Below are 13396 nucleotides of genomic sequence, written 5' to 3' on the forward strand. Positions count from 1 at the left end.
CATTGACCAGTCTCACCCTTAATGAAATACTGATGTGTCACTGTGCCCCAGCTACCCCACCAGCCATGTGGTGGTAGATGAGCTCCTTCCATTCTGGACAGAGTAGCTACTTGTCCTCACTGAACACTGACATATTCTAGACTTGGATTTTCTTTCCCTTGCCACCCTCAGTCTTAGCACCACCATCCTTGAATGCCTTATGGATTCCACAAAAATGGAATGTATTTTCCAACCAAGGAAGTTACCTTACAGTGATAGTGGTGACATAGCAGGCTGATGCCCACAGAACTCAGTGACCTTAACATATGCTTCGTCACCTAGAATCAGCTGGCTTTGTAAGATACTGGCATGACTGACTGAAATTTCAGCACCATTTCAAGATGGGAAACATCTCTAGAGGCTGAGGAGCTCTCTTGCAAAAACCACCTGTTTCTTCTAGAACAAAAAATTCAATTAATAACCTACATGGAAGTGAGGTGCTCACAGTTGCCCTTAATAGTCCACACACAATATTGCTTCTCAACCCTGCAAGCTAGGTTTTATTGATGTAGAGATTCTGGAACCCTAGAGAGGATAAGATTTACTGCTGGAACTTTCTGCTTCTTGAGAGGAGTTCTCTTCTCCCCTGGCTGGACCGTAAGACTTAAGCAGTCCTACTTACAGTGGCCATGGGCAGAGATCTCTAAAACTCATTTTTGGTTTCGTATTTTTGATTCTCAGTCAACTCAAAGGCTACTCCCTACGGAAAACTATCAGTTAAAACTCTCAGGTAGTAACTGGAGCTGCAGAGGTGAGATGAAAAGAGAAGGAAAGAAGAAAAATACAAGAGTGACAACTGGGAGAGAATGGAGTTCCTGGGGCGGCAAGTGTAATAGAAGGGGCACACATGCACGTACTCGGAAATCCATCTTGGACTCCCTGTTTATGTGCTATGTCACAAGCCCCAGCTAACTTTCGTATTAACCTCTCAGATCTCAAGTCCCTACTGAGAATCCCGCAACGTGAGTGACCAGAATTTGTGTGTCCAGTGCTGAGAGTTGTGTGGGCAAGGGGAAACGAAGTGCCATTCCTCCCAGTCTCTCTCCTTAAACCCTCCCCTCTCACCTGGACTTCGATTTACCTGTTGGCATGAGTAACTCACCAAAAGCACACGCTGTTGAATTCAGTGCAAGAGGTAAGGGTTTGCTGCCCAGAATGGCAATCAAATAGCCTTTTCAATAAGTCAATGATCAGTTTGTTAGAAAGAACACAGTCCCCGGTTTATACATTCCAACTGCCTAAGGGGTATTGAGTTTGCCATCATCGTCACTAGGGGAGGAGGAAGGGCTGTCACATCATATAGTCACAGTGCAGGTGTGTGCCCGTCACCCATTCTGTCTGGCAGAAGTGAGACAGGTGTGCGTGGGGCAACTCAGGAGGCTGTTTAGATTTAATTCTGAGGCTGGACTTGGGGACAGATGGTCATATGGTCTAGAATTCCTGTCATGGGAGCTCAGTTCTTCCGGATGGTATTTTCAATCCAGGACATGTAGTTAAAAATTCTGGTATAGATACCAACATCGGCTCTCAAGACACATCCATCCGCAAAAGTCAGGATTCCTTGAAGTATGCCATTGCATATTGCTGGGGCCGCTGTGACTTCCTGCCAGGAAAGAGGAAACAGGGTTGTTTTTCTGGCAAAGGACACAATAAAATGGGGAAATTAAAACTAAAAATAGACTTATCATATGATGCAGCAATCCCATTCCTGGGCATATATCCAGAGGAAAATATAACGTGAAAAGACACATGCACCCCAATATTCACAGCAGCACTGTTTACAACAGCCAAGACATGGAAACAAGCCAAATGTCCATCGACAGATGAATGGATAGAGAAGATGTGGTACACACACACACACACTGGAATACTATTCAGCCATAAAAAAGAATAAAATAATACCATTTGCAGCAACATGGTTGGATCTGGAAATTGTCATTCTAAGTGAAATAAGTCAGAAAGGGAAAGAAAAATACCATATATCACTTATATGTGGAATCTAATAAAAAGGACACAAATGAACTTATGTACAAAACAGAAAACAGACTCACAAGCATAGAGAACAAACTTATGGTTACCGGAGAGCAAAGGAGATAGGAAGGGATAAATTAGGAATTCAAAAATTGCACCTCTTGGGGAGTGATGGACATATTAGCTATCTTGATTGTGGTGGTGGTTTCATGGGTGTACACATCTATCACAATTCATCAGATTGTACCTCTGAAATATGTGTAGTTTACTGTACAGGAACCGTACCACAATAAGGGTGTTTAAAAAAAAGACATTGAGAGGCATTACCTTGCAGGGCTGCCTCCTTCCCGGCACAATGCCCACACACATCATACTTTCTCGGATGTTGTACGTTTTATAGGCAGCATGACACTGAGATTGGGAGATTACAGAGATGTTCACATTCTGCAGTGAGTCAGGGTCCTTGTCTACAGGAAAGAAAGGAGTAGAACATTCTTAAGGGTTATGAGTTATGTTTCCTTTCCCTCTTTTTCAACATATTTCTTCTCCTGGCAGAAGAAAAAAGAATTCAAACCCTGAGAGAAATCAGAACTGTGGCCACCAAAACAGTAGGAAATTATCCTGATTAACAGTTTCTCATGATACTAAGTGTCTACTTATCAAAGAGATTAAATTCTTGGAAGTTGTATGTAGATATGAGGCACTTCTGCAATGAAATGAAACAAGTTACTTTAAAATTTTCTGGAAATTCAAGCATTTAAAAAGGTGTCCTTCGAGTTGGAATTTCTATTTACCCAGTTTAATTTTATTTTACTTTTTCAGCCTTCATGTTTATTATTTGCCCTATGTTTTATATTCAACACTGACTCACTCCTACTTTATTAAATTGAAGTATATCTGACATGTAACTCTGTATAAATTTAAGGTACACAACGTACTGATTTGACACGTTTAAGTATTATAATATGATTGTCATGGTAGCAATAATTAGCACCTCTATCACGTCACATAATTATCATTTCTTTTTTACGGTGGGAAAAATTAAGATCTAGTCTCTTAGAAAGTTTGATTATAATACAACAATGCTGTGTATATTTACTATACTGCGTCTTTGATCTCCAGAACTTATTTATCTACTAGTTGCCAAGTGTGTACCCTTAAACAATGTTCCTCCTATTTTGAGAGTTTGAAGGAATTTATAGAGCTTATCTAAGCCTAGTTTTTCATTGATCAGACCAAAATATCTAGTATCTTCTAAAAAAAAAAAATCACTCAAAAAGTGATTTTCTTAAATCCATAAAACTAAGATTTATAACTGGGTCTCTTCATTCCTAATTCAAGGTATTTTGTTTATATCAATGGTTTACAAATACTATGAACTATGCAGACCCAAAACAAAATGTTTCCAATCTGCGACAGAATGAGAAAAACAAGAACAGAGTCATATCAATATGTATGTTAGGTGTTCTTGCCAAAGATTCTTCTTTGGGAAAAAGTATTTTGAGATTTCGATTTCTTTTAATGAGAGTGTATTTATTTGAGTGTCTTTAGTTGAAAATAATGTATTAATTCTTTCAAAGAAAATGTTGGAGAGTCTTTGCCTTGTTTTTCAGTTCAGCAATAATTGCATGACTCATCGTTTCTTTGGGGAATCCCTTTTTAGGAAATGCTTACTTAACTGTTTCATGAGCCAGATGAAAATGAACTGCGCTTTTTTGTAAGTCGCATCTCTTTTTGATTCAAGTTGCACAAGCCAGATGCATCAAACTCACTGCTTAACAGAAGATTTGCCTGTTTCCAAAATTCTAATTGCCTTTCAAAGGACAAAGAATTTCTACTTGTCTAGAGGACTTTATACTGATTGAAATAAGCCAGAGACAGAAAGACAAATGCTGTCTCACTTATATGTAGAATCTAAAAAGGCCAAAGTCATAGAAACAGACAGTAGAATGGTGGCTGTCAAAGGCTAGGGGGATGTAGGGTTGTTATGTAGATCAAAGGGTCCAAACTTTCAGTGGTAAGAGGAGTAAGTTCTGGGGATTTGATGTACAGCATGGTGACTATAGTTCATATTATTGTATTGTGTACTTAAAATTTTCTAAGGGAATAGATCTGAAGTGCTCTCACCACACACACACGTGAATATGGGAGGACGTGGTGGAGAATTAGCTTGATTGGAACCATCAGGCCACATGTATATGCCTATCAAAGCATGCATAGCTTTTTAGAGCTTAAATATATACAGTATTTATCTGTCAATTGTACCTCAATAAAGCTGTGAAAGAAAGAATGTCTCCTTTTGTGATCTATTCAAGAAAATGTACCCCAGGATCTGAAGGTATTTACCAAAAAGTAGTTTAAAAAGGTTTGAGTAATGGCAGCATTGTTAGGATAAACGTATAGCCACCCCTTGGCTTCTATAAAAAAGAATGTAGAGGTGGATGGATGAATATAATCTGACAGGCTTTAAAATTAATCTCCTTTCCATACTATGATGTCTAGTGTGTGATGTATATTAAATAGATTCAAACTTACTCATGAGTAAAAATGTATTAATAATTCTTCCTAAAGGATTCTATCATAGTTTTCTTTCTCTTTTTTTAATTGTTTTCTTTTTTAATGAAACTAGATCACTGCTATTTTTCTTATGGTTAATCACCCCCCCCCCACTGTCCCTCCGTCCAGTCCTCAATCCCATCTTGTTTAATAGCTGCAGTAATTAGAATTTACATGAAAACTATGAAATGGGATAGTGGGCAGATGGGCACAAAACCTAGAAAAGAGAGCTGTCTTGCTCAAAGGTTCTTCGTGGAATTTGAAACTTGTGACACAGAAGAAAGCTGAGGGAGGACAAGAAATTCAGTAGTTTTGCATTATATAGAGAAGACTTCCACTGAAAAATAAATAATGATAGCTGTTTTCCAGTTTCCTGAAGAAGTGAGTGCATGTTCATTCTTAGGATGTAACCAGTTAAAAATACTTCAGAAATATTTTCCTTACACTTGTGTTGATCTGTATCATAATTTCACATTAAAAAAAGTTCTGCATGATTTTTAGCACAGTATATGTATTTATCTTTTGTTTAACACATAAGCATCATTTTGTGCTATTTCAAGGCTTTAAGTTTCTTTATTGCCTGGAAAATGGCTTGAAAACCTCTGACAACGTTGGTGCCACATTTTAGAGTTAAGAAAATTGAGGCTCCAAAGGTTAAGTGACCTGCTGTCACACAGCGAATAGAGACCAATACAAAGGTCTTCTTTTCCCTAAAACCACTTCTGTCCTACATGAAAGCAAAGATGCAGAAAGATACAGTGGGGAGGGGGAGGTTGCAGGGCTCTAACAGGGAGGTGCCGGGGAAGGGAAAGGAGATGAAAAGATAAATGAAGAGGTTAGCCCAACGAAGATGAGAGCCTCCTTGGGAGGAACTGCAGAAGCCAGGAGTGCAGAAGGGAGCGATGCGTGTCTGGTTCTGGGAGAAGACACTCACAGAGGTCACACATGTTGTAGGCCCAGGTGGACACCGTGCACACGGTGTTCTCAGCGGCGGGTTCCTTGGGCAGGCTGGCCAGTTTCACGTAGTCATTGAGTTCGATATAGCTTTTCAGCTTGATTAACATGAGGTTATGCTCAATAGAAGTGACTGAGAATTGTGGGTGATGGATCATCTTCTGATAACCAACCACTTGTAGATGTTTTTCTTTTGTATCTGATGGTTTTGTAACCCCCAGTATTAAGAGAAGCTTCCTGGAACAATAGGAATGTTCATGAGAGGACTTTGGGGATGGCTTTTCCACCCTCATGGACCTTTATTAGCTCCTCCCTGAAGCCTTCTCTCTACTACTGAACATCCCCAGAAGGCCTCTCAATCCCCTGTAATTGGGCGGTGGCCCCAGGCAGGGTTCTGATCTGTGCGCATCCTGAGAACCCAAAGCATAGCGTGGTGTCGGGGACTTCCTACTCACGGTAAGTTGCAGTGTGCAGCTGTGAGCACCCAGAGAGGGTGGATCAGGACGCCAACACAGGGCAAGTAATCAGATTTCAAGAAGACCATGTAAGGAGGGGTGATGGCATCTTTGTAATCTGGATCAAAGTTCAAAGCAACTGGCGAGACAAACATTGACAGGAAATTCTGAGGGTGTTTTTTCTTTAGGTATAATTAGAAAAAACCACAGGAAAATAATTCAGTAGGCTCAAGACCCCCCTAGCCTTCTCTCCAGTACCTTTATCTGTGAGTTGTAAACTGGATTCCTTTGTTCTAAAACAAGAGGAAAATAATAGAAACGTATCTATTGCAAAAGATAAAAGGTGTTTTCCCTTTTAGTTGTCAATAAATAGACTTCAAATTAAAATACAAGTTTCCTTAAATACCTTCCACATTTCAGTGGCCATATGTTAAACTGACTCATGGAGAACACACTATTTTTACCATTTTTAAAATGTTTTGGCCAATCTTATCCCTTTCTCCTGACAATGCGAGGCTGAGTGGTCTAGATGTCATTTAAAGAACAGACCAAATGCTCAGAGTCTGAGAGGGGAGGAGACCATTCATTCCTTCAGCAAGTACATACTGAGCATCTAGTACGTGCCAGGCTCTGTCTTAAGGGCTTGGGCTCCATAGTGAACAAAACAGAGAAATAGCCCCGCTCTCATCCGTTCTAATGAGTGTGTGTATAAATACTATTTATTCAATAGTGAGAAGTACAACACACAGGTAAATGATGTAGTGTGTTTAGATTAGTGCAGGAGATGGGGAAGAAGCAGCGTCAGGTGCGTGTGTGTGGCGAGGGTGTTGTGCAGGATTACATCAGTAGTCAGGATAGACTTCATGGCCAGTGAGAGATGAACAGGGAAAGGAAGATGAGGGTGTTCGATAATCAGGGATCTGGGGAAAGGAATTCCAGGCGAGAAAGCGGCTGAAGCAAGAGGCCTAAGGCCTGTTTAAGGAGCATCACAGAGGAGCATGTGGTTCGGGAGAAGAGTAGGAAGGGAGGGAGGTCAGAGAGGTGATGCAGGATTTTGTAGGGTTCTGTAGGACGTGGATTTGTCTTCTGAGTGAAAGGTGGAAATGCTGCCAGGTTTTTGGTAAAGCAGTGATGATAACTGCCCTCTGGAGAAGTGTTGAGTGTCGGCATGTAAAGCAAAGAGGGATGTTTGGAGAATAATTTGAGAGTCAAGACAAGAGATGGTGTCTTGAGTCACAGTGAGCAGTGGAGGTGGTGAGATGGGATTGGATTTGGGATGTGTTTAAAAGACAGAGCCAACATTTTCCAAACAGATTGAATGTGGGCTGCGAGAGACAGAGGATTTATGAATACCTCCAGTGTTTTTCCTGAGTGACTGGAACCATGCCTGGGCAAGACTGAAACCCTGAGCGCTCTGCTGTGTGCATTAATTGGACCCCTGCTCTCCCCTCTGGACTCCACTTTTCCCTCTGTCATGCCAGCATCATTCCTGTTCTCGACAGGCCCAGAGCCAGGCATAATCTTCCTTAGGAGAGGGTCTGGTGTCGGGTTTCAGAATCCATGCCTCCCCTAGAAGTATACAGACCATCAACCCGAGGTGAGACTGGCAGGCATTGTCACAGGAGGAAGCCTGGTGGGGATGGTGGCAGTGCAAAAGGAGAGCCTCAATCCTGTCCTTGTAGTCTGGAAACTTGCCTCCTGATTTTATCCCTCTTTCAAAATTCTGCCAGGATTTCTCTTGGGCAAGTATGGAGGAAAATGGGCAAGATACTCACCAGGCAGGTTCAAGAGAGCCCACAAGAAGATAAACTTCATCATGGTGTCAAAAGCTTTTCAAAAGATGAGGTTCCGCTCAGGGTCTCTGGAAAGGATGGTGAGGAAGGAGGGAAAAGGACTAAGTAAGATAAAGTACGAAGGGGTTCTAGGATTGGGAACAATTTGTCATCTGAGTTTTTTCAGTGGCAGAATTCAGTTCCCGAAGAGGTGTCCATCAGTCAGAGTAGGGGGTGGTGCCAGGTGTCAGAGGCACAAAAACAGAGATGCAGTGACTTGGTCCTTGACATCACAGAGAATGGACCTGAAATCTGGCATTTCACTCTCCCCCTTCAGGAAGAAATGCCTGATGTGAGAGATGTCAGTGCTCACAGTGTTTCCTCCACCCCTGCTTTGTAAAACTCAGAAACCAGGCCCCTCTCTGAACTACATGCAGGATGCTGATCCCTCCCATCTTTGTGATGCTAACCCCCATTTATGTGACAAATGACATTCATCTCCAGTGACCATAACCCTCTGGTGCTGAGCTTGACCCCTCTGCCTAATGCTAGACTCCTCCTTGAGCTATATTGGCCTTTTCCTTCATGTCACTACTCATCCATCTAGTCACTCAGCCAGCCAGCCAGCCAGTGATTGCCATTATGTGTCAGACTTGCGCTAGGACCTGTGTTCACCGTAGAGGATACCCACACGTGAAGACACTGTCCCTGACTTCAAAAAGCTTATAGACCAGTGGGAATGGTAGATACATAAACAGGCAATTACTAAACAAAGTATTCAGACCTAAAGATCTAGGCGTACCACTGTCTAGGGGAAAACATTTACAAAATACCTATCTGTTCAATGATTTGTATCCAAAAGATATAAGGGACTCCTAAAACTCAACAAGAAGAAAACAAACAACCCAATTAAAAAGTGGACCAGAGATCTGAACAGACAGCTTACCAAATGCTCGTGTCTGCTCAAGCTGCCATGACAAAACACCACAGAACAGAAGGCTTAAACACCAGGCATTTTCTCATAGTTCTGGCAGCTTGATGTTCACGATCAAGGTACCAGCATATTCAGTTTCTGGTGAGAACTCTGTTCCTGGCTTGAGCACAGACTCTCACTGAGTTTTCATGTGGCCTTTCCTCTGTATGTATGTGGAAAGAAAGAGCCAACTCTTCTTTTAATGAGTTCACTAATCCTGTGGTGAGTGGTCCCAACCTTATGACCTCGGTTCACGTAAATTACTTTCATTATCTACCTTATCTCCAAATACAGCCACACTGGGGTTTCAACATATGAATTTTGGGAGGACACAATTCAATCCATAACAACAAAGAAGATATACAGATGGCAAATATCATATGAAGAGATTCCTAACATGTCATGGGGAATTACAGATTAACACAATGTTGAGCTACAGCCACACACCTAGTAGTATGGTGAAAACACCAAATGTTGGCAAAGATAGGGACCAACAAGAATAAGGCACAATGGTATAGCCACTTTGCCAGACAGTTTGGCAGTTTCTTGCAAAGCTAAACATAATCTTACCAAATGACTCAGCAGCAGCGCTCCTAGGTACTACCCAAATGTGTTGAAAACTTACGTCTGCAAAAAATTTACACATGAATGTTTACAGCAGCTTTATTCGTAGTTGTTAAACCTCAAAAGCAACCAAGATGTCCTTAAATAAGTGAATGATAAACAAAATGTGGTATGGAAAACAGTATAGCAATTCCTCAAAAAATTAAAAATAGAGCTGCCATGTGATGCAGCAATTTCACTTCTGGATATTTACCCGAAGTAAATGAAAACACCAGTTCAAAAAGATATGTGCACTCCAGTTGTTCACTGCAGCATTATTTACAATAGCAAGGCATGGAAGCAGCCTAAGTGTCCATCAGTAGACAAATGCATAGAGAAGTTGTGTGTGTGTGCGTGCGCGCGCACACACACACAAACACACACACACAATGGAGTATTACTCAGCCATAAAAAATGATATCTTGCCATCTGTGACAACATAGATGGATCTAGATAGCATAATGCTAAGTGAAATAGGTCATATAGAAAGACAGATACCATGATCTCACTTACGTGTGGCACCTAAAAAACAAAACAAATAAAATGAAAACAGACTCATAGATACAGAGAACAAATGAATGTCTTCCAGAGGGGAGGGCAGGGGAGATGGGGTAAACAGGTGCAATGGATTAATTAAGAGGGACAAACCTCCAGTTATATAATGTTATGGGCATGTGATTAACAGCATAAGGAATATGGTCAGTAATATTGTAATGGCTTTGTATGGGGACAGATGATTACTAAAACATATTGTGGTGATCATTTCATAATGCAAATGTCAAATCACTATGCAGTACACCTGAAATTAATGTAAGTGTATGTCAATTCTATTTCATTTTTTTAAGTGTGGTACATCCATAAAATGGAATACTATTCAGGGACTTAAAAAATGAGCTGAGCTATCAAGCGATGAAAGGTGGGGGAATCTTAAACTGCATATTACTGAGTGATAGAAGCCAGTCTAAATTATTATATAGTGTATGACTTCAATTTATGACATTTAAAAAAAAGGCAAGCTACACAGACAGTAAAATGATTGGTGGTTGCCAACGTTTGAGGTGAAGGAAGGAGCAGGTGGAGTACAGGGCATCTTTAGGGAAGTGAAATTTTTCTGTGTGAAACTCTGTGGATACGTGACTTCATGCATTTGTCAAAACCCATAGGACTGTGTAACATAAACAGTAAACTCTACTATAAACTATCGACTTCAGTTGATAATAATTTATCAATATTAGTTCACCAGGTGTAATGAATATACCACACCTATGCAAGATGTTTTAAATGAAGAAGTAGATGACTCATTGGTATAATTCAAGCGGTATATGCAGGTGTACTTTGTAAAATTCTTTCAGCTTTGTTGTATGTTCTAAAATTTTCAAAATAAAATATTGGAGAAACATTTCTAAAAATTGAGATATGTGACTTAAAGCATACCTTAAGAAGTGAAGACACTGTGTATAAATAAGAAGTACTCAGAAATTACAGTTTATCTGGGTCTTAGAGAAGGGGAAGGAGCTTGTCTGGCATAAAAAGAAGAGGGAAACATAATTCAGAAACCAGGAAAAGCATCTGTAAAGGCACGGATATGTGAAACAGCACGGTATGTTTCTGGAACTACTACCCAGTATAATAGGGTGAGTGCTAAGAGACAGGTGGAGATGATCAGAAATTAAATAATGAAAAGCTTTATCTTTAAGTCTTGAATATATAAGACTTGCATTGTCTTTTTTTCTGTAGGAGATAAAGAGCCAATAAATTCATTACTTGCACAAAGTTCTATTCACTGTTGTGGAGGACAGACCTGAAGCCCATGCCACACCCTGCAGAATTCCCAGTTGCCTCCCCTTGAGTGTGGGTGGGACTTATGACTTGATTCTAACACAATAGGACCAAAGTTAGGGGATGTCATCCCCGTGCTAATGTTACTCTGTAGCGTTAACATTGTGTAAGTATCCATCCTGCTAGCCGCATAAGAGATTCTTCCTGCTGTTGACAAAGTAGGTGACCATGCTGAGGAAGCCCAGGTGGCAAAGAACTCTGAGCAGGCGGCCTCTCTGCACCAAGTACAGCCTCAGGGACCCGAAGGCAGCTTTCAGCTTTCAGCCAGCAACAAGCAAGGACCCTGTGTCATACGCCACAAGGGGATGAATTCTACCAACAACCTGATTAAGTTTAGAAGCAAATTCTTCCCTCAAAGACTTGCTAGACCCAGCTAAGCCGTGCCTGAACACTTGGCTCATAGAAACCATGAGATGATAAAGGCTATTTTAAGCTGTACAATTTGTGATACCATTTTTATACAGCAATAGAAAACTAATACAAATGTATCCTATATGGTGGCACTTTATTAGATATTGATAATGTAGTGATAAGGGAGATGAGAATCTTGCCCACATAAAGATTAACAGGGGAGACGGATGTTGTAAGACTTACCATCAAGAATGTCACAATGTGGGAAGTAAAGGGAGGTGGAAAACATGGAGCAGGGACCCGAATGCAAGGGTCAGAAGAAGACCTCCCTAAGGAAGTGACGTTTAAGGCTTGAAGGATGAGTAGAAGTTAATCAAATGAAGAGACGGGGAAGAAATCTCCAGGAAGATGAACAAGGACTCAAAAGAGAATAGAGCACATGCGAAAGGACACAAAGAGAAACACAGAAGAATCTTACAGAACAGACCTTGCAGTAACTGCCTGTAAAGGAGGTGAGAAACAACCAGAGAGTAGATAAAGGGAGAGTGTCCTTGGGTGTTACATTTTAGATGTGAGAGGCTTTATCTTACTTAGATGGTGACAGCATGAAGCCAAGAGATAGGGGAAATTGAAAAATACAGAAAAGTGGAGATAATCCGTAAAGCAAGTCCACGAGGTCAGAGGCGGGGAGATCCATATCACAGGTGAAGACAGGGCTTCGCTTCCAGGAAGGATGGGAAAAAAAAGGAGTAAGAAAAAAACTTGGCGTGTTTTCAGGTTGGGTGGTGGGAAGTGTAATAGATGGGGTATCTTCTGATGGTTTCAATCTTTCTACTCCCAAACCTGAGGTCATCTGCTGAAGGTGAGCACTGAAAGTTGGAGGAAGAGAGGAGAACGTTTGAAATGGCTATTGTGGAGAATGAGATAGGCAATTGACTTGAAAAATATAGAATTGTCAATACATGTTGAAGACCTGATTTGAGTTATAAGAAGTTAACTGAATCACTCGTGTGAAACTAACACAGTATTGTAAATCAACTAGATGTCAATAAAAATAGTTACAAGAAGTGATCAGATGAGCCTTTTATTAAAACTCTGGGACAAGTATGTGATTCAATAAAGGGAACAGGGAGCGCTGCTCAGTGAATCAGAGATAGGAAGCCGGGAGTAACTGGGAACAAGCCCACTGGAGGGGACAGGCAAACGAAGGGGCTTGAGGTTTGGATGGATCAAAGATTACAAGAAAAAGAAACATCACTGAATTCAATGGCCTTAGTGTCCCAATCTGAGGATATGGTGTTTCTGTATATGCCAGGATAAGTGGTGGTCTTAGTCATAACCCAGCTGGTTCTTCTGTTGTTGTTTTGCTTTGCTTTGGTAAGAGAGGAAGAGCACCCATGCTCAGCGTTTTCAGTATCCAAGAACCAACCCACCTCTGCATTCTCTTCACACAGATTCACCACCTCCCCCATGGGATGGAATTCCAGACCTCTTCTCTCTGTGCGGAGTCTTTTTCTCCTCTGACGTGATTCTCTCTGCTCATCTCCTGGCCCTCTCTGTTCCTCTTTCCCTTTCTAATAGACGACCCCGTGTCGCACTGCCCTTCCTCTACATGTAATTCCATTGCCTCTCATATGTCATTCTAGACCCCTACTTTTGGGTCACTCAACATCCTCTCAGTTCTGTATTTTTAGGTGTCTTGGCCAATGGGTTTGGGATGCTCTACATCGCCCCACTATATGCCAGTGCGAGAGAAGCACTGAGCATCCGTCAAAGCTCTTCCCAATAATGCAGAGCGCCACTAAAGTCTGTGGCTGCTACCTATAAGCACAGAGCCCCCTAGTTGTTATTCTCTAGACAGCATCTGAGAGCCGGACCTTTGT

At 41.2% G+C, this 13396-nt stretch overlaps 1 protein-coding gene and 1 gene segment (V, D, J or C); one reads left to right on the forward strand and one right to left on the reverse strand.

The window, feature by feature from the left end:
• Nucleotides 1–13396, forward strand: part of LOC106729699 — a 387064-nt gene that overhangs the window by 7308 nt on the left and 366360 nt on the right.
• LOC102505721 (probable inactive serine protease 58) lies at nucleotides 1429–7790 on the reverse strand. Its single transcript, XM_006185365.2, has 5 exons — nucleotides 7751–7790; nucleotides 5976–6114; nucleotides 5501–5757; nucleotides 2338–2477; nucleotides 1429–1642 (listed from the first exon to the last, which is right to left on the reverse strand). The coding sequence occupies exons 1-5, from the start codon at nucleotides 7788–7790 to the stop codon at nucleotides 1493–1495; spliced, it is 726 nt and encodes a 241-aa protein (XP_006185427.1). The 3' UTR covers nucleotides 1429–1492.

The sequence above is a fragment of the Camelus ferus genome, chromosome 7 (genome assembly GCF_009834535.1).
Source record: "Camelus ferus isolate YT-003-E chromosome 7, BCGSAC_Cfer_1.0, whole genome shotgun sequence".
In the NCBI taxonomy this organism is placed as follows: domain Eukaryota; kingdom Metazoa; phylum Chordata; class Mammalia; order Artiodactyla; family Camelidae; genus Camelus; species Camelus ferus.